A 27951-nucleotide genomic window follows, 5' to 3' on the forward strand; every position below is an offset into this window, starting at 1 on the left:
GGGGTTCACCACAGGCCTCGACTACAGCCAGGTCAAGTGCCTACTTTATTCAGACAGCAAAGGACCCAGCAGGACTCAGCCTCAGCCCTTCCATGGTGTGAAGGAACTAGGAAAACAATGCATGGATCCCGACAGTCAGGAAAGACTGTGAAGTCAGCTTAAGGCACAGACTGGCCAGAGACAGAGAAGAAGAGGTGGCAGAAAGGCCTTTGGCAGCTTGAGCCAGGACCAGACCTAGCGGAAGTAGTTGGGACACTGGTGGGCAACCAGGTGCCAGGCTTGGTCAAAGGCATCCACGACAGCCGGCTCCAGGGGCCCTTCCTCAGTCGCTGCCAAGTTCTGCTCCAGCTGCTCCAGGCTGGACATGCCCAGGATGACACCGTCCCCATGGGCTCCCTGCAAGGGGACACAGCCAGAGGTCCACACTTTTGTACAAGCCCTCACTCACACGTCCCTCCCAGCCAGAGCCCCACCGAGTCTGGGCTCTGTGTTTACATCCAGAAAATGGCAGGTGCCTTGTAACGATGTAACTCAAAACCTTTATCCTTTCCCCTGCCACCTCCTGGCTCACCCAGCTGGACCTACCTTCATAGCCCAGTTCTGTCCCCAAAAGCTGTGAAACCAGGGGTAAGTTATTCAACCTCTCTGAGACTCCACTGTCTCAATGGGTGTGCAAAATCATGTGATGCACTTAGCTCCCAGTTACTGAGCACCTACTCTATATATGTCAAGACACCATCCACCCTCCCATGCTGACACTGGACAAAAGGCTGACTCAGGAAGACAGGAGACATCGAGACCATGGGAATCTAGGTGGTCTGACACCTAAATTTCTGTCCCTTAATAGCTGTGTGAACCCCACTTCCCTCCTCAATAAAACTGGGATACTCGTACTGCAGAAAGCCTAAGGAAGGAGGAAATCCACTAGACAACCCCATCAGACCATGGGCAGAATGCCCCTGAGAACTGGGGCAGAGACCTCAGAGGGACAGAACAAACCCTTCAGAGGTCCCTAAAGGTCACTGTACCTCCTGGGGAAGAGCAGCAGCTTAGCGCCCAGGGGCAGCTGCTTACCTGCAGCTGGGAGTGGTGGTACATCCAGCGCAGGGCGGCTGAGGTCATGCTGGGGGCACTGGCACTGTAAGTGGTCTGCAGGGCCTTCTCCACCAGGGCAATGGCCTGGAAATGGTGCTCTTTCCAGAAGCTGGGCAGGTGGGACAGTGGCACAGAGCTCAGTTGCTTGGGGTCACCCTAGGGCAGCCACCTGCACCCTAGCCTTTGAGGCCCTAGGGGCCAGCTGGGAGGTCTCCTACTTTATCAGACCTCCCACACACACACACAGGAGGCTCCCTTGCCAGGGCCCTCTCTGATGTGTCTACTCTTGACAACTCCTGAGCTTAGTGACACGAAGGCAGCTATGATAGGGTGGGACTCTGCCCAGGCCTCCTGAGCCTCCACCCTGGGTTCTTTCCCTCTTTGTCAGCAAGTGCTTTCTCAGGGAAGGGCTGTGACTTGGAGACTATAAGGTCCAGGGATCCTCATTTCCTCAGGAGGTCCCAAGGAAACAAGAAGAAACCCCACGGAGAGTTTCATAATTCCAGTAGGAATCTGGAGATTTAGGTAGACAGCAAGGGAAGGCCTTATGCCCTAGGAAAGCAGCCTAAAACTTTGTTTCGAATAAAGGGAATCCCCCATCCAGCGCATCCTGATACAGACATTCGTAGCTTACCGATTCCTGTAGGTCTCAGCCCAGTTATTCCCAAAGAAGCGGCCGGCTGGTTGCTTCCCATCCTTGTCCTCATACTTGTACTTGCCAGTCAGCAGGCCCCCTGCAGGGAGGCTGCATTCAGATCCCTGGGTCCAAATGCTCCAGAGGTGCCACACCCAGGAGGTGCTAGACTAGGAGCTGGGGCAGGACTAAGAGGGATGAAGGACACAGCCCAGCCTCTTGTCAAACCCCTGCCAGCTCCTGGGCTTGGCACCTTTGTCCTCATATTTATACTTGCCGGTCAGCAGGTACCGGGTCAGGAATAGGCAGAAACTAGACCAAGAATGCCCTCTCACCCCATGGCAGCACCTACCAGCCAAAGGGTTGTAGGCGTAGAACCTCAGTCCAAAGTGCCTGAGACAGGGGAAGAGCTCCGTTTCCACCTGCCGGGTGGTGGCGTTGTACATGCCCTGCAGGGAGAGGGGCCAGCTGGAGGGGGTGGACGGTCAGGGGAAGAGGCCTCAGCCTTCCTCTTTAAAATCTCTAAATCAACACATGCTGAGGACTTCAGCAATAGCCCTAAAATCACTAGTGTTGGTAGTGGATGGGGAGTGGGTGTTAGGCCCAAGACAGGAAAACTGAACTGGATTTATTATTCAGTAAGTATCTCTGTGCATGAACTCCAGGCTGGGCACTGGATTTATAACCATAAGCAAGTCTCACGGGGTCTCTGCCTTCAAGAGATGTCATAGTCAAGGAACTAGACAAGAAGACAGATAAACACAATAAAGTTAGGTTCTATGGTCATAGCAGGGAACTCAAGAGTACTCGCTAAATATATGAAGATGAGGTTTGGAGACACCTTTGAGGCTTTCCAGAAAAGCTTCCAGAGGAAGAGTCACCAAAGTAAAGCCTGGGTATGTCTCCCAGGATGACGGTGTGTTCCAGGCTGATGTGCACAGGAGCCAGGGAAAGAAGGAACTGAGGTGGGCCAGGCTGAGCAGCTCAGATGTCATCCTGCAGGCACCTGGGAGACATCTCCAGGCTTGGAGCAGGGAGTGGCTAATATGTAGAGGGTACAGGAGACAGTCAGAGGGACAAAGAGAACCTGAGATCAGCAAGAGCCCTGGAGACCCAGGCCCCTGCAGCTGTGGCCCTCACCTGATACACAGTTGGCAGGATCCAGCCGTTGTTCTTGCAGAGGGTATAGATCTCAGCCACCTGCCAGGCAGCATAATTGGAGAGGCCAAGCTCCACAAACTTGCCCTGCAGGGGTGAGGCTGTGGTCAGTACCCTCTGTACCCCAGGAGACCATGAAGGGGATGCCAGGGTGGAGATCCTGGGAATGAGGCTATATCCTGTACAGGGATAAGGAGAGGAGCAGCAGGCCACCTCCAGGAGCTTGCAGGCCTGCCTTCACTTTATTGCCCTCAGTAGAGTGCTGTAGCATCACAGCTCACAGCAACCTCCAACTCCTGGGCTTAGGCGATTCTCTTGCCTCAGCCTCCCGAGCAGCTGGGACTACAGTGCCCACCACAATGCCTGGCTATTTTTTGTTGTTGTTGTTGCAGTTTGGCCGGGGCTGTGTTCAAACCGGCCACCCTTGGTCTATGGGGCCGGCGCCCTACCCACTGAGCCACAGGTGCCGCCCATGCCTTTACCTCTTGATGGAGCTGGTGGCAGGCACGCAGTGTCTCTTCTATTGGGGTGCCATGGTCAGGGGCATGCAGGTAGAAGAGGTCCACTCGAGGGCACTGCAGCCTCTTCAGTGACGTCTCCAGCTGGGACCGGAGACTGTCAGGCTTCAATGAATTTCCATCCCAAGGGTTGGCCTTGGTAGCAATTTTCACTTGAAGGAAGAATATAATGGTTAAAGACTTGTAAGAGCTGGCCGGGTGCAGTGGCTCATGCTTGTAATCCTATCACTCTGGGAGGCTGAGGTGGGCAGATTACTTGAGCTCAGGAGTCTGAGACCAGCCTGAGCAAGAGGGAGACCCTGTCTCTAAAAATAATGTTGTAGGCTGGGTACAGTGGCTTACACCTGTAATCCAAGAACCCATGAACTCGTCTGAGCTCATGAGTTCAAGACCAGCCTGAGCTAGAGTGAGATCTCGCCTCTAAAAATAGCCAGATGTTGTGGTGGGCACCTGTAGTCCCAGCTACTTGGGAGGCTGAGGCAAGAGAATCACTTGAGCCCAGGAGTCTGAGGTTGCTGTGAGCTATGATGCCACAGCCCTCTACCAAGGGCAACAAAGTGAGACTCTGTGTCAAAAAATAAATAAATAAAACATTGTAGTGTGGCCTGTAGTTCCAGCTACTAGGGAAGCTGAGGCAAGAGAATCGCTTGAGCCCAGCCCAAGAGTTTGAGGTTGCTGTGAGCTGTGACTACAGAGCAACTCTAGCAAGGGAGACAAGTGAGACACTATCTCAAAAAGAAAAGAAAAGAAAAGAAAAGCACAAAGAAAAGAAAAGGGGGCACACAGAGTTGATCCCTATGGTTCTCAAATACCACCCCACTGAATCTGGACTGATCACTGAATAACCAATTTATAGGTTTTGTTAGGATGGGAATGGGTCATCTGTGTTCACTCTGGCTGCAATACAGAGAAAGAACGCAAGGGGGAGGCCTGGAAGTTGTCAGGGTTTTTAGAAAAGAGATGCAGCCACCTGCACTTGGGCTACTGGCCATGATCAATCCGTTTGAGCAAGGCAACCTGGGCAGAAGGTAATTAGAGTTCCCTCTTCTCTCCCAGAATCACAGAAGCATGCACAGTTATACACATAGTGTAGAGACCATATCCCCATCATAGCAACTTGGAAGTGAGTTAATTTAGCACCATTCCTTGCCCTATAAAGAACCGCAGCTGTCTGGATTGGTGGCTGTCTGGATTCTGCACTTTTCCTATTTCACAAGTCAATGCAGCAGGTCAGAGAGGTGTGATGAGATCACCTGGGATATGGGAATGAACAAGTTCCGAAGTTTCTCATCCAGATTTTTTTCCACCACCACCACCACCACCACCCTTCTTAATGTGAAAGAGCCCCTGGCCTCAAAGAAAAAAGCAGGGAAGGGCTGGTGAAGAAAAACCAATTCAGAAACAAAATTTTCCTTATCAACAAGAGGCAGCCAGCCAGGTAACCTAGAAAGAGTTTGGACCTGAGATACATACTCCCCTTCTGTTCCTCCAGATCCACCAAGCTATGAATCTAAGTAGGACACAGAGAGGGTCCCCTCCACAGGATAGGCAGCAAGAACCTCAGGATGGCAAAGGAGGCAAGGTACAGTAACGTTACCAGCCAATGTGTACTGAGCCCTGACTACCAATGGCACCAGGCTAATGAAGGACAGTGCCACTCAGCCACCCCCGATCACCTGCCTTCCTTGCACACACCACACACTCTGCATTTCCAAGCTGAGTCTTTGCACAGCTGAGCTCTCAGACCCTAAACTCCTTTTTCTGGTTCTCTCCCCAGCCTTTAAGGCTCAGGTCCTGCGTTTCCTAAGCCTTCTCTAGGGCCTCTCCCTGGCCCTCTACCCCCTAAAATGCACTCTCTTCTGAGCTCTCCAGCAATCATTGCTTCAATGTTCACCACTAGACTGAGCTCTGTGGGGAAGCTCAGAGTTAGTCACATTTCCTCCTACAGTACCATGTCCAAGCCTGGCACTGGTGGACACAAAGGCCTTGTGGGCTCTCTCACACCTCCCCACCCCCATTCCCTCACCGCAGCTCGGCCTATGGTGTCGCTACAGTTCTCCCTGAGCGAGCCAAAGGTGCTGTCAACAGGGCAAAGTCTAGGGACAAAGCAAAGGGTGCTTAGAGAGCACACGGATGGTGACGGCAATGGCAGGAGCGGGCAGGGAACAGGCCAAGAGCCCAGGTGGGGACCTGGAGGCGGGGACTGCAATGGAGGTTAAGAAGCTAAGGGCCAGTCAAAGCTCCAGAACAGAATCCTGAGCTGCAATTCCCAGGGGAAGGAGAGGGGTATTAACGGAGTCAGTCAGGGCAAAGCACCTGCTGTCCGGAGCTAGCTGTGCCTGCTGAACCTGGAGGTCACAGAGCTGCGGAGGTCGGTACTGCCCGCTGCCGGGCCAGAGCGGGCCGGTACACGGCTGGAGAGAGATCAGCTCCGCACCGTGCAGGGGGCGGTCAGGGACGACCGTTACCTCTGCAGCCGCTGCCGCCCAGCCCGAGCCCAAGGCCGCCCAGGATGCTCTCAGACTGGCCGTCGCTGTACATGAAGGCCGTGTCCAACTGGGTGTGGCCGCGTTCCAGGAAAGCGCGCACGGTCACCGCGCTGGAGGGCGCGTCCATGCGGCGCCCCATCTCCATGGTGCCCAGCACAGTGACAGGCCGCGCCGGGGCCCCCGAGGCGGCCCGCGGCGGGGCCATGGCGAGCGAGCGACGCGCACAGGGGATCGCGGCGCGGGGCACGGCGCGAAACGCTGCACTCAGCATGACGGCGGCGCGTGCGCGCTGGGTCGCCCGGGCCCCGCCCCCGCCGCGGGGAGGAGCGCCGAGGAGCAGGGACCGGAACGCCCGGGTCTGGTCCGCTGAGTGCGCGGCGTGGGAGGCGGAGCCCGCGGCTCCCGGGGCGGGGCTGCGGCGCGCGGTCAGCTGACCCAGGCGGGGACTGGACCCAGAAGCCGGGTTCCCGCGGCAGACCTTGACTAGGTGAGCCGGATTGGGGGTGTTGGTGGCAAGTCCCAAGGCTGGTGGTCGGGACTCCGGAGCTTCCCTGGCACCGCTTTCCAGTACCCTCCTGCAGCCCCTGGATCGCCCTGGGCTCCCGTGTCCCCCTTATGGCGCGAGATCCCTGGGTGAGGCTCCGGGCCGGGCTTAGGTGGCCCTTGGGGGACCATGTCCTGATTGCTCCCCCACCTCAAGGGCGACCAGCACAGCCTCTCGGGATGGCCTGTCCAGGGGGTTGGAGCCTGGGTCTCTTTTCAGTTTCTGGTCCCGGCTGACCGGCTTCCGACGGCTTTGTTTTCCCCAGGGCGGGCGGGGCGAGGGGGCCCGCGCGGTGCTGGCCCCAGCGGCTTCCCTGTCATTATCCCTCTAAACAGGCGGCGGGTGCTGGGCTGACTCACCAAGAGGGAGTTGTGACTGAGGATTGATGTGGTGCGGATGGTATCCTCAAGCTAAGACCCTCCTTTCTCTGCATTCTGCCCGGGTCTGAAGGGAGGGGAGCCCAGATTGCCCCCTACCACGTAGTGCTTACGGCAGGGATCCAGATGTGTGCATGGGAGTCAGGATTCGGAAGTGTGAGGGCTGGCCAGGGTGGCTGGTCTTGTCCACTTAGCACTTATTGAAGTTCGGCTCCTGTGTGCCCAGACCCAGCGGGGCTATAGAGAGAAAAAAGTCATCCATCTTTGCCCGGTGCCATGGCTCACGCCTGTAATCCTAACACTTTGGGAGGCTCAGGCAGTAGGCTCTCTTGAGCTCAGAAGTTGGAGAGCAGCCTGAGCAACCATCTCTACTAGAAATAGAAAAATTAGCCAGGCATGGTGGTGTGCACCTGTAGTCACACTACTCAGGAGGCTGAGGCGGGAGGATTGCTTGAGCCTAAGGGTTTGGGGTTGTAGTGAGCTGTGACAGTGCAGCTCCAATCTACCCTGGGTGACAGAGCAAGACCCTGTCAAAAGAAAATAACCATCCTTGGCTCTTGCTGGTGAATGTTTACCCTATGCCAGGCACCATTCTCAGCAGTTGGCCTGGATTGTCTCATTTAACTCTGCACTCAGCTTAGGAGGGAGTACTTGCATTATTCCTCCATTTTATAGATTGGAACTCAGAGGTGCAGTCACTTGCTTGGGAGTTCCAGACTGTTGACATCTGGCAGGTCACTTTTAGAGTGCTTCTCCCCTCAGCCATTGTCTATTGGCACTCACTAATTTTCCCTCCTTCCTTCCCCTTTTCCTCTCTCTTCTTTTTCTCCTCCCTCCATCTCTCTCTCCCTCCCATTTCCTCTCTCTACATCACTCTCTCCTTCCTGCTACCGTGCCCCCCTCCCCATTTTAGGAAACTTTGTGTGCAGCTGATGTGTCTAGACTCTTAGAATAAGAAGTGCGTGGCTCGCAAAACATGATTGCAAGAGGGACTTTACCTAACAAATGCAATCAGTGTAACCTAGCTTATTGTACCCTCAGTGAATTCCCAACAATAAAAAAATAATAATAAAAATTAAAAAAAAGAAAAAAAAAGAAGTGTGTGGCTCAACTAGGGGAGGAGAATGTGTTTTAAGGGCACTGGTTGGTGAGGATGGTGGTGGCATTCATTAGGTGTGTGGAGGAGGGGCTGGAAGTGTCAGGTCTTGTCCAGCAGGCTCTTGCAAGGCCTCTTTGAGAGGGCCACTTTAAAGTGAGTTTTTCTTTTTTTTGAGACAGTCTCACTTTGTCACCCTCAGCTGAGTGTTGTAGTGGCAGCACAGGTCACAGCAACCTCCAACTCTTGGGCTTAAGCGATTCTCTTGTCTCAGCCTCCCAGATAGCTGGGACTACAGGCGCCCACCACAATGCCCGGCTATTTTTTGTTGTAGTTGTCATTGTTGTTTGGTAGGCCTGGACCAGTTCAAACCTGGTGTGGCCAGTGCCCTAGCTGCTGAGCTCTGCGAACCGAGCCCAAAGTGAGTCTTTATCTCTCTATCGGACCCCAGAGGGGAAGAAGGACAGTTCCAGAGGGTGCAGTACAGAAGCCTGGAGACCTGAAATGACTGGGTGAGGTGGCAGGAGATGCGTGGGCAATTCTCAGAGTAACTTGAGGCCTTGCCTCAGGGGATTTGGACTTGATCCTGCAGAGACAAAGGTGGTTGCAAGATCTGCTTTGGTGGGAAGAACCTGACTCAGCTTGGGATCTGGGAGAGGAGGCAGGATGTGGATGTGGCAGGAGATGCTATCCTCAGCCCAGCTTCTCACACCCAGGATCTCGGCACCCCAGCCCAGATGCACTGACCCCAAATTTAGGAAATGTTGCCTCCAGGGGTGACTCCAGGGCACCCTTGCACTGGGGTTCTTGCCATTGATAAGGGTAAGGTCAAGCTTTATTGCAGCCCTGGACTTTATTTCCTCAGTGGTGTTTGACTAGGAAGTGGGCCCATGTTTGGCTTCTAGGTGACAGGATGTGTGCATGGTGGCTCTCAGAGGAAGGCCCTTCTGTTCAGGGCTCAGGTGTGTCTCAGAGTGTCCTGAGCCTCAAGCTGCATATGGTTCCTGTGCAAGGTGAGGGCCACCCACCCAGTGACCTGGACCCATAAACTGAAGTATACCAGGCACCCTCCACCCCACCCTCACACACACACTGGGATTTGTCCACCTCATTTCCTTCCTAACCTGGGGAAAAGGGAGTGAGGGAGAGGCCCCAGGTGGCTGAGATGCTAGCAAGACAATCACTGCCATATATTGAGTCAGGCACTGGACCAAGAGCTTTGTGTGCAGTTAGGACAGCTGCCCCAAGGAGTGAGTGTTGTTAGCCCCATTTTATAGACAGGCTCAGACAGGTTAACTCACTTGTCCAAGTCACGCAACCTCATCTGTAAAAAGGGGACAGTAGTCCCTGCCTTGCCAGGGAGTTATGAGGATGATGGTGTACGAATGTGTGAAGAACTGCAAGCGGGGGTGGGGTTGCAGTCCAATGGAGGGGTGGCTGGGAGCATAAGGACTTGATGTGAATTGCCTCTAGCATCGCAAAGGTACAGTTACCTGGACTGTATGTTAGTTTGGGGTGGCCTTCCAGGGGCAGTGATGGCATCAGGTAAAAGCTTCCATCATCTGTGTGCTCATGGTCATCATGGTGGGTCACCAAGAGACAGGAAGAGGCTTTCAGCCACCCTGTGCCAGGTCTTGGGGATAGTGTAGCGAGCTGGGCCCTTGCTCCCAGCTCCAGGCCCTCTACCCATGACTGGTCACATTAGGGCTGAGAGGCTGCAGCTTCCTGAGGCGAGGCACTGACTCGCTTCCTTTCCCTCCCCACCCTCCCTGCTCTCTGTGACCTCAGCAGATCTGTGGTCCAGCCAGGGAGCTGCTTTCTGAGGATCCCAGGCTTCCTGACCCAAGTGGGAACTGAAGTGGCTGGAGAGAGTCTCAGCAGATGAGGAAACCCCCTTGAGCACAGTGAGGGAAACAGAAGCTGCTTCCTGGCTCCACAAGTAGCTGGGCGGCCATGCCAGACCACAGGAGGTTTCTGTGGCACCCGGGGACAGAACCAGGTGTAGCACGGTGGCCACCACACCAACTCAGGCTGGGGTTTGACTCCATTGTTCCCTGGCAAATCACTTCCCTGTTCTGGCTCAGGTTCCTTATGGATAGATCGGTAGTCCCTTCATCAGAGTTGATGTGAAGATAAACGCATGAGGATACGCAAGGTGAATGGCCCAGAGCTGACAAACAGTGACAGAGATGGCTCTGCTCAGGCCCCACTCTTCCTCCTCTGTCATACAAACGTGGTGCCCAGGCCCTGGGAGGGGCCTTCCCTGCCTGCCCCCGCAGTCAGCCACATTCTGGCTTTGTGGGTGGTGACAGTGGGGAAGTGGCTATGGCCTCCTTGCCAGTAGGCATCCCCCACACTCTGAGCTTGAGCACCCCGAGCTGTGTGTGCAGCCAGGTCCTCTGCTGCTCTTCTCCACTGGCCTCACCTGACAGGTATGTGGGGCTGCCCCACTTTAAACAAGATGATAATATACTGCAGCCAGCAGACCCTCCTGAGTCATTTACAGTTATTACCAAAGAACTGGAAACAACCTAAATGTTCAAGAATCATAACAAGAAGATGACATTGAGGGCTCAGCTCTGTGCACTCTGTTTATGAACTCTGAACCCACACAGCAACTGTGAGGGGGTGGCAGGGCTGTTATCACCCCCATTTTATAGCTAAGAGGGCTGAGGCCCTCGCCCAAAGTCATAGCATTAGCAAGTGGTAAAGCTGGGAGTTGAATGCAGCCGCAGGTTCCTGGCCACAGGTCCAGTGCTCTACCCACACATGTGTGGTTGGCATGTGTTTGTTTTGATCGGTGTACCTGGAGGCTGTTTGTGTCCTAGTGGGTGAGGACTGCGCTTTTACCCTTCTCTGGTTTGGGGGTTTGGACAGTGCTGGGTGATAAGGCCAGCGTGAGCTCAGGTCCGGGTAACCACGAATGGGACCTGGACCCACCAGGACTGAATGCCTCTTCTCTTTCTCCCTACAGAGCCCTCGCCTGCCTCAGTGTACCACACCCTCCCTGCTGGACTGGGGGCCTTCCCTCCACAACCATGGTCTGGAAGAAACTGAGCTTTGGAAACTTCTCCAACTGCCCCAATGGCTCCTTAGAGTGGATATGGGACGTGTTTGGTGAATGTGCCCAGGACAGCTGGGATGAGGCCAGTGTGGGGCTGGGCTTGATCTCCATTCTCTGCTTCGCTGCGTCTACCTTCCCGTGAGTAGCATCTGGGTGGCAGGACCAGGGCAAGGCTGAGGGAAGTGGGGGGCAGTAGCTCTGGGTACGGTACAGAGGAGGGGGCTACCTGCTGGCCAGGGGCCTCCATAGACTCAAGACCAGGAGGGCTCCATCTCTCTCCATACTACTGACTTCCAGCCTTCTGGAGGGACCCGCATAGGCCAGACCTCGGGCGGGCAATACCATACAGAGATAACGAAATTTGCTATAGTTTATCGAGTGTTTACTGGGTACCTGGCTCAGTTCTAAGTACTTGGTATATTTCTACATTATATAATCCTCACAACAACTCTGTGAAATAGGTCCAGTTACTGAAACCCAGAGAGGTCAAGCAACTTGCTCTAGGTTGCACAGCTGGTAAGCGATGGGGCAAGGGAGCAGGAGGGCTGGGATGCATCTAACGTGGCCTCACGGCTTTGACATTCCAGGCGTGGAGACCACAATGGTGAGTAGAACATGGTATGGTCATGGCTGTGTTGGGCAAGAAGAGCACAGCACGCCGGGGTCAGGGGCATCCACACGCAGCTCTGCCACTTCCCAGCTGTGACCGGGGCAAGTGACTTCACTTTTCTGGGCCTCAAGTTCCTCATCTGTAAAATAGGAATGTTGTTCCCTAGCTCAGAGGATGGCTGCAAGGACGGCATGAGGGAGTGTCTGGACAGCTCCTGGTTCAGGGCCTTTATAGGATATATACAAGCCCCAGAGCCATCAGTGGTGGGATCGTCATTACTTAACACCCAGAAGAGGGACCCTTGCCCCCCGGCAGTGGCAGGAGAGGGCTGCAGTCACAAAGGAGCTAGGGTGACAGCCTCTAAAGTAAGAGCTCAGGCTAGGCCAGAATTGGAGAGGTGAAAGCAGGGGCTGAGTGTGGAAGAGAAAGGTCCCAGCAGAGGCAGCGGCAGGTGTAGGGAGGAGGAGAAAGCTGGGTTTATAAGGCCGGATAGGGCATGTGAGGTTGGAGGGGAGATCAGAGGGGTGCTGCAGGGCCCTATAACCTAAGGGCTATTCTCCACTCTTAAGGAATTTGCTCTTTATCCTGAGGGATAAAGATAAGTGGTTTTGTTGTTGTTGTTTGTATTTTTCTCTGTCACCCACGCTGGAGTATAGTAGTATGACCATAGCTCACTGCAGCCTTGAACTCCTGGGTTCAAGCAGTCCTCCAACCTCAGCTTCCAGAATAGCTGGGACTATAGGCTTGTGCCGCCGTACCCAGCTAATTTTTAAACATTTTTTTGTGGAGGCAGGGTCAGGCTGGTCTTAAACTCCTGACATCAAGAATCCTCCTGCCTTGGCCTCCCACCGCGCCCAAGACAGGGGCTTCACTGGGGGCTTGCCACTGTTTTAACAGCTTGAGAGAGAATTCCTATCCTGTACCAGAAACCTATTTCAGCGTACAAGTCGTTCCTCATTTCCCCCTAAGCCTCTGTTCCTATAGATTTGCCTATTCTGGACCCTTCAGGATTCATATCAATGAAATCGTGCAGTATGTGGCCTTTTGTAACTGGTCCCTTTTACTTAACATAATGTCTTTAAGATTCATTTATGCTAACGTGGCTCATACTTCAGTCCTTTTCATGGCTGAATAATATTCCTCTCTGCATCAACCACAGGTTATTTATCCATTCATCTATCCATGGACACTTGGGTTGTTGCTAATTAGGTTTAATGTTGCTGTGCATATTCATGTGTAATTTTGTATGGGGAAATATGTTTTTACTTCTCCTGAGTATGGACCTAAGGAATCGAATTGCTGGGTCATATTGTAACTCTGGTTCAGTCTTTTGAGGAACTGCTAAACTGGTTGTCTGTCCCTTCCGGAGAATCTGAAGGTTTCAATTTCTCCAAATCCTCCTTGGTACTTGTCATGTTCTGTTTTTACTGTAGCCAGCCTGAGGGTGTGAAGTGGTATCTCGCTGTGTTTTTTGTTTTTTGTTTTTTGAGACAGAGTCTCACTTTTTCGCCCTTGGTAGAATGCCATGGCGTCACAGCTCACAGCAACCTCCAACTCTTGGGCTCAGGCAATCCTCTTGCCTCAGCCTCCCGAGTAGCTGGGACTACAGGCACCCACCACAACGCCTGGCTATTTTTTGTTGCAGTCTGGCCAGGGCCGGGTTCGAACCTGCCACCTTCGGTATATGGTGCTGCCCCTCACTGTGGTTTTGATTTGCTTTTCCCTGATGAGTAAGGAGGTTGAGCAGCTTTGCATGCGCTTGTTGGCCATCTGTATATCTTCTTTGGAGATAGGTCTGTTCAGATCCTGTGTCCACTTTTCAGTTTGTTTGTTTGTCTTTCTATTGTTGAGTTGTAAGAGTTCTTCACACATTCTAAATACAACTTTCTCATCTAATATATGATTTACCAGTATTTTCTCTGATTCTGTTTGTCTTTTCACTTTCTTTTTATTTATTTATTTGTTTGTTTGTTTGTTTTTGTTTTTTGAGGCAGTCTCAAGCTGTCACCCTGGGTAGAGTGCCTTGGCATCACAGCTCACAGCAACCTCCAACTCTTGGGCTTAAGCGAGGCTTGGGCTTGCCTCAGCCTCCCAAGTAGCTGGGACTACAGGTGCTCGCCACAAGGCCCGGCTATTTTTTGGCTGTAGTTGTCATTGTTGTTTGGCGGGTCTGAGCTGGATTCAAACCTGCCAGCTCTGGTGTATGTGGCTGACACCCTAGCTGCTTGAGCTACAGACGCTGAGCCTTCACTTTCTTTTTAAAAAAAAAAAATTTATCCTAGTTTGTTCATTCGTTCTTTCTTTCTTTTCTTTTCTTTCTTTCTTTTTTTTTAGACAGAGTCTCACTCAGTGGCTCTGGGGTTGAGTGCCGTAGCATCATACTTCACAGCAACCTCAAACTCTTGGGCACAGGAGTGTGGCCTCCCAGGTAGCTGTGAACTACAGGCGCCCACCGCAATAACACCTAGCTAGTGTTCCTATTTTTAGTGGAAACGAGGTCTCACTTTGCTCAGGCTGGTCTCGAACTCCTGAGCTCAAGCGATCCTCTTGCCTCAGCCTCCCAAGTAGCTGGGACTACAGAAGCCTGCCACAACGCCCGTTTTTGTTATTGTTGTTGCAGTTGTCATTGTTGTTTAACAGGCCCAGGCCCAGGTTCAAACCCACCAGCGCTGGTGTATGTGACCAGTGCCCTACCCTCTTTACACTTTCTTTTTTTTTTTCTCTTTACACTTTCTTGATGATATCCTTTGAACACTAAAATTTTTAATTAAAGTCCAATTTATATATTTTTTCTTCGGTTGGGTGTGCTTTTTGTGTCATATCTAAGAAACCATAACCTAATTCAATTAACAAAGATTTACTTTATGTCTTAATTTCAAAAGTTGTATAAATGTAACTTCCATTTAGGTGTTTGGTCCATTTTGAATTATAGTCTGTGCATGGTGTGAGGCCCATCCTCATTCTTTTGCACATAAAAATCCATTTGTCCCAGTACCATGTGTTGGACAGGCTGTCCCTTTCCTGATGCACTGTCCAGGCACTCTGTTAGTGGATGACATTTTTACTGACTTACTGTGTTCCAGGTGGCACACTGGTGTGGCATGCATAAACCAAACAGATGCCATTCTTGCTTTGCAGAGCTTCTTTTCTGGCACCCTTGAAAAGGACTAGGGGACCCAGAGAGAGACTGGAGGCAGGGAGGCCACGTTAGAGGCCATGGAAGCCGTTCAGCAAGTGACAGTGGAGTGGGGACTGACGATGTCCCCCTTGGAGACTGGATAGGTCTGGGTGACTGATGGTGGCCAAGGGTGAGACTCCCTGTCCAGAGTGAGAGCTTCCCCAGAACTATCTGAGGAGCTGGCCGGGGCTTCTCCTTCCCGCCTGGGCTTGGCTGATTAGCCAGTGAAAGGTCAGAGGCCTGCAAGGGACCCCCAAGTAACGGGAAGAGTGACCACCTATCTGCTCCTCCCTAGGAATCAGCCTCTCCTGGGAGGATAGAATCACTTTCTTGCAACTTCTGGGGACGAGTTGTAGCATCTTAGAGAAGCTTTACTAAGGGCTGTGGGCTAGATCTTCACTAAAGAGCTTCTTGGTGCCTGGCTGAGGGTCACAAAGGAGGAAGGAGAAGACGTCAGTTGAGCCTGTGTCAGGGAAGGCCCAGAAGAGGAACTGATATTTCCTAAGATGAGAAGGATGGGGGGGTAGGGGGGACACCTGGGAATGAATGGGCCATCTGGAGGGAAGAGCCCTGGGGATGGGGGCAGAACCGGGGACCCTTGCAAGGGTCGGCTCTGGAGAATATGGGTTCTTACTGAAGGGCAATTTTTGTTTTTATTTTTGTTTTTGTTTTTTTTGATACAGTCTCGCTTTGTCACCCTTGGTAGAGTGCCATGGCATCACAGCTCACAGTAACCTCAAACTCTTGGGCTCAAGCGATTCTCTTGCCTCAGCCTCCCAAGCAGCTGAGGCACCCGCCTCACACCCGGCTATTTTTAGAGACGAGGTCTTGCTCTGGCTCAGCTAGTCTCAAACCTGTGAGCTCAGGTGCTCCACCCATCTCAGCCTCCTGTGCCCAACCTCTGAATGGCAGTTTGGAGCAAGATTGGGGTTGTAGAAAGATCTGTGAGAGGGAGGATGGACTTGAGAGGAACAAGGCTTGGTTAGGAGACTGATGAGCGTGGAGGGTGGGGCCTCTCCAACCCCATCCATAGAACAAAGGCTCTGGAGTTCTGTGGAGTGGCTCTCAAGGCCTGACACAACTTCAGGACCTCGTAAGCCCCAAGTCCCCACTGGAAACCCAGGGTACTGTAGAGGAGAATCTGAGCAGTGCTGTGGACCTCTCTGGAACCATGCCAGCCATTGAGCCCCCAGGCTAGAAGGGATCCCTCTTGGGGGAAAATCCTCCTGAGGATCTGGCTGCGGGAAGGGTGGGCTTCGAGGCCATCTCCTGTCCAGCCGCTGCCCCCGCCTCACTCTTCTGTGGTCATCTCACCTGGGGTGCTGCTCATGGCCCTCCAAGATGGCCTTCTTAGTTCTCGGCCTCTGAGTCTGTGTCTCCCTCCTCTTCCACAGCCAGTTCATCAAGGCCTGCAAGACGGGCAACATGGACCAAGCCCTGTCCCTGTGGTTCCTCCTGGGCTGGATCGGTGGAGACTCCTGTAACCTCATCGGGTCCTTCCTTGCCAACCAGCTGCCCCTGCAGGTGGGCCCGTCCCCAGGCAGGGTGGGGCTGCCAGGGACAGCTACAGCAGAGGTGTTGGGATCAGCTAGCTGGAGGAGGGGACTCTCCAGAGTCCTGACCTGTCATTCCACCCTGTGAGGGCCTCAGGTGACTGAGAGGTATCTGCCTGCCCTACTGGGCGACCACTGCCCTTCTCTGGGCCTCCATCTCTCCATGTGCAGTGTGAACACATCAAACCAGAAAGTCACTGGGGTCTTCACCTCTGAAATGCCAGGATGCTGACTAATCAATCAGGAAAAGAAAGGAGTTTTCCGCGGGAGGCCCAGGTGTCGTCATTCTGTGGCCAGGCAGAACTCGGAATCACAGTCAGGAAAGCATTATCTTTCGAAGTGGGACCAGAAAGTCCCCAGCTCCTGTAGCAAGCCAAACCAGAGCCATCATCTAACTGCAGAGTCCTGTCCTGACTAGTAGCACCAGCACCTGCTGTGCTGGGCACTTTGTTAGGCCTGTTGCCCGCCTGACATATAATTCACCAGGTAGGAACTGAGATCCCGTCCTTTCCAGAGGAGGAAAAGAGGCTCAGAGAGGTGATGGGACTTGGCCAGGGCTCACTAGCAGAGATGTTGCAGATGCTGCCAGGTTGTGGTCCCGGGTCTCGGGCTGCAACTGACAGCCAGGCCCCGTCTCTTGCAGACCTACACAGCGGTGTATTACGTCCTGGCGGACCTGCTCATGCTGTCACTGTACTTTCACTACAAGTTCAAGAAACGCCCCTCTCTGTGTGAGTAAGGTGGTGGCTGCTCTGTGTCCGGCACTCTACTGGGGGCCGGGCAGGGTGGCCTGGAGCTTGGGAGGAAGCAGGCTGCCCACTGTTGGGTGATAAACCTCAGAAAGGCTTCCTCGGGCTTTTAGATAAGCTTTAGATAGGCTTTAATCAGCCAAGATAGAGGGACTTGAGGACTGTGAGGACTTTGGGGCAGACCACAGGGAGGTCACTCATTTGGCAAACAAGGCTTCAGCTGCTCCCTGTGGGTGACCCTAGGCTTGCAGCTAGGGAAACAAGTAAAAATCACACAGGTCACCTCTGCCCTCCAGGATTTAGAAAGGGCAGTAGCCAAGGTCAGGTCTAGGGCTGTATTAGACACAGTAGGCGCACCTGGGAAGGGAATTGTCTCTCTGGGCGGCGCCTGTGGCTCAGTGGGTAGGCAGGTTCCCATATACCGAGGGTGGCAGGTTCAAACCCGGCCCCGGCCAAACTGCAACAAAAAAATAGCTGGGTGTTGTGGCGGGCGCTTGTAGTCCCAGCTGCTCAGGAGGCTGAGGCAAGAGAATTGCCTAAGCCCAGGAGTTGGGGTTGCTGTGAGCTGTGTGATGCCACGGCATTCTACCGAGGGTGATAAAATGAGACTCTGTCTCTACAAAAAAAAAAAAGAAGAAGAAGAAGAAGGGAATTGTGTCTCATTAGCATTTCTGTTTTGGATAACCCCCTCCTCACCACACCAAGTCTGGGAGAACCTGTTCTGCAGATGAGGAATTAAAGCTCAGAGAGGTTAGGTTACTTGTCCAGGGTCACACAGCCACTGAGGGGCAAGGCCCACACCCAGATCCCAGCCCTTCTGCTGCTGCTCGGATTTCTTTTCTTTTTTTTGAGACAGAGCCTCAAGCTGTTGCCCTGGGTAGAGTACTGTGGCATCACAGCTCACAGCAACCTCAAACTCCTGGGCTCAAGTGATTCTCCTGCCTCTGCCTCCCAAGTAGATAGGGACTACAGGCGCCCGCCACAACGCCCAGCTATTTTTTTTGGTTGCAGCCATCATTGTTGTTTGGCAGGCCCAGGCTGGATTCGAACCCACCAGCTCAGGTGTATGTGGCTGGCGCCTTAGCCGCTTGAGCTACAGGCGCCGAACCAGCTGCTGCTCGGATTTCTAACTATGGCTTCCCTCCTGCCTCATGTCCAGTGTCTGCCCCCATCAATTCTGTGCTCTTATTCTTCGCTGGGTCAGTGTGCGCCACGCCCCTGCTGAGCAGGGCTGGCCCTGTAGCTGCCCCCAGGCAAGTCTTCCGGGGACGGACACTCCTGTCTGTGGAGCCGGGCTTCACGGTGAGGAGTGGGCACGTGGTGGTGGAATGGGAGCCAGGGCCATATGGTTAGTCCCCAGGGCCCTCCCCTGCATGGCCATATGGTGTTAAGTGGGGTGGGGGATCACTGTCTAGAAGGGGCCTGTGTATCGCCCAGCCCCACAAGGCCCTGAGCACCCCCCTTTGTCACCCAGCCCTTCACTAAGCAGGAAATCATTGGCTTTGTCATCGGCTCGGTCTCCAGCGTGCTGTACCTGCTGTCCCGCGTGCCTCAGATCCGCACCAATGTGAGCTTGAGTCTGGCCGATGGGACCCTTGGGTTGGGGAGTGGGGTGGTGCAGGAGTCTGGGTTCAGATAGTCTGGGACAAGTTCATCCAATTCTCTGAGCCTCAGTTTCTACCTCTGGAAAATGGGCATGATGGTGCTGCCTGCCAGCCAGGGGTACATGAGACCCTGTGTCTCAGGGATGTAGGAGGTCAGGACAGCTGGGGGCTGAGCTTAGAGGCCTAAGAGGAGAGGGGTGGAAGCTTGCTGGGCAGGGCTTGGGAGGGCGTCTCTGTCAGAGTGGGGGGGATCCTGAAAGGGGCTGGTCTGCCATGCTGTGGCAGTACACACGGACGCATTGGCAGTTTCAGTCTGGAGTAAAGACAGCCCCATGGGAAGCTCTGATTCTGCCCCCTCCACCCCCAGTTCCTGCGGAAGTCGACCGAGGGTGTCTCCTACTCCCTGTTTGCACTGGTGATGCTGGGGAACACACTGTACGGGCTGAGTGTGCTGCTCAAAAACCCTGAGGTGGGCCAAAGCGAGGGGAGCTACCTGCTGCACCACCTGCCCTGGCTCGTGGGCAGCTTGGGTGTCCTGCTGCTCGACACCGTGGTATCCTTCAGGGGCGCAGGGTGGGTGGGGCGGGGCAGGGAGGCCTCTGCATGCAGCTTCGGCATCTGTTACCCCTGTCCATCCTCCCTCCTCCTCCTCATTCCTCTCTCTCCTCCTTCCTTTCATCTTCCTTCCCTTTCTAGCTTCCTCCCTCCCACCCTCCATTTTTTTTTTTTTTTTTTGAGACAGAGTCTCAAGTTATCGCCTTGGCGTCACAGCTCACAGCAACCTCCAACTTTGGGGCTTAGGAAAGTCTCTTGCCTCAGCCTCCCAAGTAGCTGGGACGACAGGTGCCTGCCACAAGGCCCGGCTATTTTTGGTGGTGGTTGTTGTTGCAGTTGTCGTTGTTTTAGCTGGCCCAGGCCGGGTTCGAACCCGCCAGCCTGGGTGTATGTGGCCGGCGCCCTACCCACTGACCTATGGGCGCCGCCACCTCCCTCCCTCCATTTAACCTTCCCTTCATCCTTCCTTCCATCCTGTCATCCTTCCTCCTTTCCCCCTCCTTCCCTCCATTTCTCTCTGCCTCCACCCATCCCTCCTTCCATCCATCCATGCTTCCGTTCCAGCATGCACACCTCCTGTGTGCTGGGCACCCAGCCAGGTGCTGGAGCCATTAGGGAGCGAGAACAGAATGGCCCTCGCCTCAGAAGCTTATAGCCCAGTGGGAGGCAGACAGGACCCACGTAATTATCAAGTAATGACTTCATCATAGCGGTTCCCTGCAGGAACACGGCACAAGTGCATAGCCAGGGTCTGTCCTGTTTTAGAGGGTCAGTGAAGGGCTCACAAGTGCCATTTAAGCTGTGGCCTGAAGAATCAGCAAATTAGGTAAAGGCAGGGGAGGTGTGTTCAGGCACAGCTTGTGCAAAAGCCTCGAGGAATACAAAAACATCAGCCCGTCCCTTCCAGCTGTGAGAAGGAAGCTGGAACGAGGAGACACATGTGAGTAGGAATCGGCGCAACCTGGGTTCAGATGCTAGCTCCCCCACCGGGGGCGCCAGCGAGGCGGGAAGAACTCAGGGCTGGACTGGGAAGGTGGGGCCTGAGGGGCAGGGAAGGCGCTCAGAGCGGAGGAGACAGCTCTCTGGCCCTGCTCGGCTTACGGCCTAAGTCTGGGAGGCCATATCTGACCTTTTCCCCACCTGCAGCGGGGGCGAGATAGAAGAGGAAGGCAGCTCCGGGTGGAGCCACATGTCCCTTGGGGAGAGGTCCTGTCTCTGCTCTGCTTGGCCTTAACATCGGCCCCTCCAGATCTCCATCCAGTTCCTTCTGTACAGGAACAACACCACTGCCTCAGAGCTCGAGCCTCTCCTCCCCAGCTGACCGGTGCTGGGCTGAGCCCAGGATGACAGGGACCTGCAGCTCCACCCCCAGGACGGAGCAGGTGTGGGCTGTGGTAACGCTGCTGCCCCTGGGTTAGCCTAGGGAAGGCCAGAACTGACGGCCCCGTCCCTGGAGCCTTCGCGGGCTGGCCTGCCCTGGCAGCATGCCTCACAGGGTCTGGGACAGCTGTCGAGGGAGCCTCAAGGGAGGGGCTGCAGCTGAGGCCTCTGGGCCTCTCAGAGACAGGGTGGCTGGCCCTGCTGCGCATCTACCTCACTGCCTCCGCAGGCCTGGGGGGAGCCACAGCTGCTGCCCAGTGGACCAGGACTGTCTTGTTGACTCCAGACAACCCAGTAAACGGTACCGCCTGTCGAGGCTTGTTTCCACTGCTCCTTCCCTAGGTCATTGGGTGGCATGGGCTCCTTTGGGGACATTAGTGCATGGGGTTCTGTGGTGAGCTGAGTGGAGAGAACCGCATCAGCCTGCAACCCTGGCCGAGCCTCCTGGGCCTTCCCATCTCTTAAGCCTGGTCTCTGTGACAGGCTCTATCTTGGTGGGGGCGTAGCAAGAATGACACAGGACCAAGCGCTCTGCCCCTCAGTGCTCAGGAAGAAGCAGAATGTTAAGAGTCAGATCTGGGGCCGGGCGCAGTGGCTCACGCCTATAATCCTAGCACTCTGGGAAGCCGAGGCAGGTGGATTGCTGAGCTCACAGGTTCAAAAGCAGCCTGAGCCAGAGCGAGACCCCATCTCTAAAAATAGCCTGGTGTTGTGGCGGCACCTGTAATCCCAGCTACTAGGGAGGCTGAGGCAAGAGAATCACTTGAGCCCAAGAGTTAGAGGTTGCTGTGAACTATGACACCACACCACTGTACCAAAGGGGACAAAGTGAGTCTATCTCAAAAACAAAGAACAGTCAGATCTGGGTTCTGGATCTTAGATCCTTGGCACCTGGGTCGTCTCAACTGTGAAACAGGATGACAGCACTACACTTCATACCTTACTGTAAGGAGGTGGTGTCACAATGGAGCATGGCCCCAAAGTCTGGCACCAAAGATTAGGTTTGGTGGTTTGTAGTTGAAGGATAGCCAGGTCTCAGGGATAGCTTACCAGAGGAGGTGAAAGTGGTTCAGGAAGAGCAAAGGGCAGGTGCAGAGGCCTGGAGGTGGGGGCCTGGGCTGCTCCCAAAGTAGGGCCATGTACCAAGAGCCTTGAGAGCCAGGCTGGTGCTGAAGACAAGGACAAGGTCCTGGGGCAGGTCAGGCAGCAGCTCATTAGCAGGTGACTGGGGCGGCTGGAGGAAGAGGAGGGAATTGGGCCTGGGGAGACCAGAGAGGGAACACCGCTGAGATTCAGGTAGAGCCAGGAGGGCCAGTCTCCCCCCAGCCCTAGGAGGAGCAGTCCCCAACCTTTTCAGCACCCAGGGACCAATTTCATGGAAGACAATTCTTCCACGGACCAAGGGGGTGGGGTGAGGGATGGGACAGGAGGCAGAGCTCAGGTTCCTAACAGACCTCAGACTGGTCTAGTCTGCAGCCCAAGATTTGGGGGCCACTGTCCCAGGCGATGCTTGTGGATCTCAGGGTTCCATCCCACACGTGGCTGATGTTTGCTGCACACCTGCTGTGTGCAGGCTGGGCTGGTCACCTGCTTTTGGTCACTTACTCATCCTGTCCTCATAACCCCTCTAAGATGGAGGGGGAGGACTCATGGCCATATTATACATGAGAAAATAGCCTACAAGAAACTTAGTGACTTGCCCAAGGTTGCTATGTAAGAGAGGCAGCATTTGATACATTTGCCCCCTCTGCAGTTGCAGGGGCCCTCTCACTTCTAGCCAAAGTTGGGGCCCTAGAGTCCCCTCCTCCCTTTCCTCCCTGGCTGGGGGTCCAGGACTGTGGCTGGGCGCAATGCAGCATCCCCTTTTGAGAGCAGCCCAAACCCTGCTGGTTTCAGGCTCCCATCTCACCGTCCTGAGTGGCAGCTTCTGCGAGCCTCTGGCCCTGCTCGGCTTACGGAAGGAGGGGCCCCCAGGCTCACTGTTTGCTCCTCCCACCCCCTGGGGCCAGGACTTGGCTGGACACCTGTTCATTACCTGGGGCCTATCAGCACCCTTCCAGCCTGAAAACCTGGGGCTCATGTGGCAACATGAGCCCCGTGAGCAGGCTTGAGCCAGAGCCAGGGGAAGGAATTAAGATAACACGGCCCCTGCTCAGGAAACCTCTCCAGACAGGGTGACAGTCCCTCCTGGGAAACACCCTGTGTGGTGAGGTGCCAGCAGTCACTTTCAGGCATGAGCTATGGTTCCTTCCCTCCCAGGAGGCCCCAGTCTGATGGGGAGTGTCTCAGGGAGTGTCCTGCTCTCTCAGGGAAGGAGAAGATACAGTCTCTACCCTGGGGGGGGTGTGGGGAGGGCTATGTGTCCAGTCTGCAGCTAATCCAAATCTTGATTCCTTCTCTTCCTTGGAGCTTTCATTCCCCTGCCCCAAGTAGGATTTGAGCTGGTTGGGCTGGAAGAACAAGATGGGTCCCCAAGGCCATGTTGGAGGAACTGTTGACACACCCAGAGGCTGGGGGTGGGGGCGTGTGGAGCATTCAGGCTTTGGGCTCCTACACACCGAGTTTGAAGCATGCCCCAGCCCCTGGTGAGGCAGGGACTTGGGCACGCACTCTGACCTCAGTTTCTTCATCCCATGGGACCAGTAGTACCATCTATGTGCCCCCGAACATGAGTGTGAGGATTGAAGGAGAGGAGCTCGTGGGCCGGTCCGGGCACCTGGCGTGTGTTCACGCCTGGTAAATGAATAGAGGCTACATCAGCTGGCCCATTGGAAGGGGTTTGCCTAATACCTGGACCCCCATACACACCATTATTTCTGAAAGTTAGGAGGGACAATGGGGTCATCAGATGCCACCAGTGTGGTGAAGGTGTGCTGGTGGCTGGGGTCCCCAAGTTCAAAGCCTCCCAGGTGCTTTCCTCTCTCCTGGCTCACACCTCCTGTGCCTTGCAGCAGCCTGGGAGTGGCCTGAAGTGACGAGAGCCCCCACCTTAGGTCTGCCCTCCATCTGGCCTGAAGCGTGGGAATTTTGGTTTCAAGCCCAGGGTCAGCCAGAGGAGTGGAGCCACACTTACCACTTGCCCTGTGCAGGAAGGTCTGTCCCTTAGGACACTCATGGAACAGCAGGCTGTGCCAGTCACCCCCAAAGACCTTGGCAGATTGTGTTTTAACCAAGTGAGTTGCCATATATGAAAGTTGCCATATATGAAAGCACCAGGCCCCGTGTAAAGACACTGCCAAGACAACACGGCCTTCAGTTTCTGAAGCCGAGGTGGGGGGTCCACCACTCACCCTGCCTTCTGTCTAACTTGGCCTTCATTGGAACTGAATAGTGGGAGCTTGGAGGTCCCAGATGATGGCCAGGTGCAGAGCCCTAACCACCCGATGAGAAAGCATTGAGCTAGAACAAGAGAGAAAATGAAAAAGCAGGCTGGGCGGGGTGGCTCACACCTGTAATCCTACCACTCCGGGAGGCTGAGGCCAGTGAATTGCCTGAGCTCACGAGTTCGAGACCGACCTGAGCAACAGCAAGACCCCTGCCTCTAAAAATAGCAGGGCCTTCTGGCAGGTGCCTGTAGTCCCAGCTACTCAGGAGGCTGAAGCAAGGGGATCATTTGAGCCCAAGAGTTTGAGGTTGCTGTGAGCTATGACATGGAACTCTACTCAGGGAGACAAAGTGAGACTCTGCCTCAAAAAAGAAAAAGAAAAAGCACTGAACTGACCCTAATTCTGGTGGGGAGTGGGGTCACCTTTCACTGGATTAACTCAGTTCCATGGACAACTACTATCCACGTCCCCCAGCCCTCTGACAGCCCTGGGGACACAGTCACCAAGCAGTAGCCCTGTGCCCACGTGTGGAAGTGGTCAATAACAATGATTATTACTGACAAGTGCTCCCTCCAACCCCCACCAGACAGCCCTGCTCACCACTGTGTCCCCTGTACTCAGTAGGTGCTCAATGTTTGGCAAATGAACAAGCAAAGGACTGCCTGAGACTCAAGGAGCACTAAATCCCGTGGCTTGTAACCAGTAGTCACAGAGCTACTGAATTGTACACTTTAAATGGGTGGATTGTATAGTATGTGAATTGTACCTCAATAAAGCCACTTGAAAAAATACCAAATTAGCTATTATGTATTAAAATTTGGATGGGAAATTGAAGAATATAATTCCATTCTGTAGAATTTTTAATCATACAATGAAGTCCAAAGTCATCTTTTTTTTTTTTAAGGCAAGCATGAAACAAAGTTTATTGAGGAAGAGAAAGATAGGCTTACAGAGTAAGAAAGGTTATATAAGGCTGGGCATGGTGGCTCACACCTGTAATCCTAGCACTCTGGGAGGCCAAGGCGGGCAAATCGCTTGAGCTGAGGCGTTTGAGACCAGCCTGAGCAAGAGCAAGACCCTGTCTCTACCAAAAATAAAGAAGCCAGCTGGCTGTCATGACTGCCACCTATAGTCCCAGCTACTTGGGAGACTAAGGCAGGAGGAACACTTGAGCCCAAGAGTTTGGGATTGCTGTGAGCTATGATGACATGGCACTCTACCCAGGTATCCAGGGCAACAGAGTGAGACTCTCTCAAAAACAAAATTAACTAGGCATTGTGCCGGGCACCTGTAGTCCCAGCTATTCAGGAGGCTGAGGCAGGAGGATCACTTGAGCCCAAGAGTTTGAGGTTGCTGTGAGCCATGATGATGCCATGCCTACCCAGGGTGACAAAGTGAGACTGTCACAAAAAAAAAAGGTTACAAAGGATACATTCGCCATGAAGCCATGGACAGTGAACTGGCTTTTATTCCTGGGGCGATAGGCGAAGAGGTCACCCAAAGTAATCTGAACCTCGGCTACATAAGTAGAAGGAACTGTATATGGTATTAGGTTCTAGAAAGAAGCAAAGGATTTCATTCACTAGTTGTGTCAAAGAGATAAATAGGAATATATTGAATATAGTCTATTCATTCTGCAGAGCACTTATTCCAAATTGGAGAGGTTTCGCAACAAGAGACAGGCATATGGTCACATGTCTCAATAGTCTATGAAGAACTATTTTTTATTTTTATTTTTTGAGACAGAGTCTCACTATGTTGCCCTCAGTAGAGAGCTGTGCCATCACAACTCACAGCAACCTCAAACTCTTGGGCTTAAGCAATTCTCTTGCCTCAGCCTCCCAAGTAACTGGGACTACAGGCACCGGCCACAATGGCCAGCTATTTTTTTATTGTAGTTGGCCCGGGCTGGATTCAAACCCGCCAGTTCCTGTGTATGTGGCTGGCGTCCTAGCTGCTGAGCTACAGACTCTGGGCCTGAAGAATCATTTTAAAAGACAAAATTCAGGCTCGGCGCCTGTGGCTCAAGCAGTTAAGGCACCAGCCACATATACCTGAGCTGGCAGGTTCGAATCCAGCCCGGGCCCACCAAACAGCAGTGACGGCTGCAACCAAAAAATAGCCGGGCCTTGTGGCGGGTGTCTATAGTCCCAGCTACTTGGGAGGCCGGAGGCAGGAGAATTGTTTGAGCCCAGGAGTTGGAGGTTGCTGTGAGCTGTGATGCCACAGCACTCTACTGAGTGAGACTCTTGTCTCTACAAAAAAAAAAAAAAAAAAAACTAGAGGTGAGGGTGGCACCTGTGGCTTAGTGAGTAGGGCGATGGCCCCATATACCAAGGGTGGTGGGTTCAAACGTGGCCCCGGCCAAACTGCAACAAAAAAAATAGCCAGGCATTGTGGCGGGCGCCTGTAGTTCCAGCTGTTCTGGGAGGCTGAGGCAAGAGAATCACCTAAGCCCAAGAGCTGGAGGTTGCTGTGAGCTGTGACACTACAGCACTCTACCGAGGGCAAAAAAGTGAGACTCTGTCTCTAAACAAAACAAAAAACTAATGGTGAGGATTCTTTGTACCCTCAAATTAACCTAATAAAAATGTTAAAACAAATCAAAAACAAAACTAGTGGTGGGTGCTCTCGTGGAAGATTCCAGAGAACAGCAAGATCGGGCCCAGCACACATCACAGTCACAACTTCTGGTTCTTGTGGCATTATTTTTGGAACCTGGCGGTTTTCCTTCCCTGAGGCTGCAGCCCAGGCTTTACTGCCGCTGCTCTGCACAGGCTCAGCCCTCAGCGGGTCATGTCATGTATAGTTACCTGTATCTCCTGGTCCCAGCTCTGCAGCTTTGCTCAGGGTAGTAAATCATTCCGTTTTCTGTTGTGCCTTTCTCACTAGATTTCAGGGGAGCTGTTTTCCCTGCAACCTGTTCTCTGACGTGTCCAGATTTTTCTTGTTACGGATCAAGTGACAACTGACAAGGACTATTTGCTCCGTCCAACGTTAGTCAGGCTTCTGAATGTTCCCCTAGGCCCATCTGTGCATTTCCTTGTAAAATCCAGCTTCAGCACCCCCTAGCCAAGTCCATTTAGCAAGAGGTCCCATTCTTGCCATCTGATCACCTTCAGTGTCTCCTCGGGTCCCTCCTCCTCGGCCTCCTCCAGATGGTGACTCTGCACCCTGGCCTGTCTTCAGCCAGGTCCCCTCCCCTTAGGTTTCCTTTCACTCATTGTCTACCCACTGGCCCCCACCCTGCACTTGGCTATAAATCCCTACTTGTCCAGGCCGTATTTGGAGTTGAGCCCAATCTTTCTTCCCAGCCGCAATGGTTCCCGCGTGGTCCTGAATAGTCTTCTTTCCCTGAGGTTGCAGCATCCCCATCTGACATGGGAGGAATGGCTCCAGGGCAGCTGCTCCCACAGCCCCTGCGTTCTCCCAGCGCCCTTCTGTTCTCCACCGGGTATGAGGAGCGCTGAGCGAGGCGCTTTCTCCTCTTCTGTCTCCTGTGGTACTCGCACTCCACAAAGACGCAGCAGACCAGGGGAGGGGACCTCAAACCAGGTGGGCTAGCCAGGGTGTGTGCCCCACTGACCTGCTGTCGGGTCCCTGAGCCCAGGGCAGCAGGGACTTTGAAACCTGCTTCAGACCCTCACTGGTAAGCGTGGAGGGGAGACAGCAGGGACGGCTGTGAGGCCTTGGGCAAGTTAACGCTCAGCCTCAGCCTCCTCCTCTCATAGACAAGAGGAGCTCGGCCATGATGTGTGTGTGGCTGTGCCCACACACAGTAGGCGCTTGCTGGTCCCCTGACCCTTGCTGTTTCCCGGGAAGAAAAAAGGAAACCACAGACAAGACAGCGGGGAGGACAGGGACTTCCCCCCTCCTCACACAGGGCGTGACCTAGAATGGCCCGTGGCAGGGCCAGGGTCTGGGCACATCCTCTGCCCACACGAGCCCCCCCCTCAGGCCCGGGGCCACATGTGCTTGGAAAGGACGCAGGCGAGAAGGAACACAAGGCCAGCAAAAACTG

The 27951-nt window shown here is 53.8% G+C and overlaps 2 protein-coding genes across 4 annotated transcripts; one reads left to right on the forward strand and one right to left on the reverse strand.

Annotated features, from left to right (window-relative positions):
* Nucleotides 1-6196, reverse strand: LOC128574798 (aflatoxin B1 aldehyde reductase member 4). Its single transcript, XM_053575699.1, has 7 exons — nt 5874-6196; nt 3370-3557; nt 2870-2974; nt 2082-2178; nt 1730-1829; nt 1075-1204; nt 1-396 (listed from the first exon to the last, which is right to left on the reverse strand). Exons 1-7 carry the CDS (start codon nt 6163-6165, stop codon nt 235-237), a joined length of 1074 nt encoding a protein of 357 aa, XP_053431674.1. The 5' UTR covers nt 6166-6196; the 3' UTR covers nt 1-234.
* Nucleotides 6197-6230: 34 nt separating this feature from the next.
* SLC66A1 (solute carrier family 66 member 1) lies at nt 6231-25983 on the forward strand. Of its 3 annotated transcripts, XR_008376855.1 has the most exons (9): nt 6231-6381; nt 10886-11113; nt 16158-16287; nt 16960-17047; nt 18225-18367; nt 18540-18632; nt 19037-19222; nt 20474-20606; nt 20834-25983. XR_008376855.1 is itself a non-coding variant. In XM_053575701.1 (8 exons), the coding sequence occupies exons 2-8, from the start codon at nt 10950-10952 to the stop codon at nt 20543-20545; spliced, it is 876 nt and encodes a 291-aa protein (XP_053431676.1). In that variant the 5' UTR covers nt 6231-6381; nt 10886-10949; the 3' UTR covers nt 20546-25983. The 3 variants fall into 3 exon arrangements, 2 of the variants coding, with proteins under 2 accessions (XP_053431676.1, XP_053431677.1); XM_053575701.1 differs by having other exon boundaries at nt 20474-25983; XM_053575702.1 differs by having other exon boundaries at nt 18270-18367; nt 20474-25983.
* Nucleotides 25984-27951: the final 1968 nt, after the last annotated feature.

Source organism: Nycticebus coucang, chromosome 22 (assembly GCF_027406575.1).
Source record: "Nycticebus coucang isolate mNycCou1 chromosome 22, mNycCou1.pri, whole genome shotgun sequence".
In the NCBI taxonomy this organism is placed as follows: domain Eukaryota; kingdom Metazoa; phylum Chordata; class Mammalia; order Primates; family Lorisidae; genus Nycticebus; species Nycticebus coucang.

What these genes read in the sequence shown, in the direction of transcription:
- LOC128574798 (XM_053575699.1), bottom strand. Translation starts at nt 6,165, where the DNA reads ATGCTGAGTGCAGCGTTTCGCGCCGTGCCCCGCGCCGCGATCCCCTGT. An exon ending in CGCCTACAACCCTTTGGCTG is followed by an intron (nt 1,830 to 2,081) that starts GTAGGTGCTGCC and finishes GCCTCCCTGCAG; the next exon opens with GGGGCCTGCTGACTGGCAAG. An exon ending in ACCACCACTCCCAGCTGCAG is followed by an intron (nt 397 to 1,074) that starts GTAAGCAGCTGC and finishes GTCCCCTTGCAG; the next exon opens with GGAGCCCATGGGGACGGTGT.
- SLC66A1 (XM_053575701.1), top strand. Translation starts at nt 10,950, where the DNA reads ATGGTCTGGAAGAAACTGAGCTTTGGAAACTTCTCCAACTGCCCCAAT. An exon ending in TGCCTCAGATCCGCACCAAT is followed by an intron (nt 18,633 to 19,036) that starts GTGAGCTTGAGT and finishes CTCCACCCCCAG; the next exon opens with TTCCTGCGGAAGTCGACCGA. An exon ending in TCCTGCTGCTCGACACCGTG is followed by an intron (nt 19,223 to 20,473) that starts GTATCCTTCAGG and finishes CGGCCCCTCCAG; the next exon opens with ATCTCCATCCAGTTCCTTCT.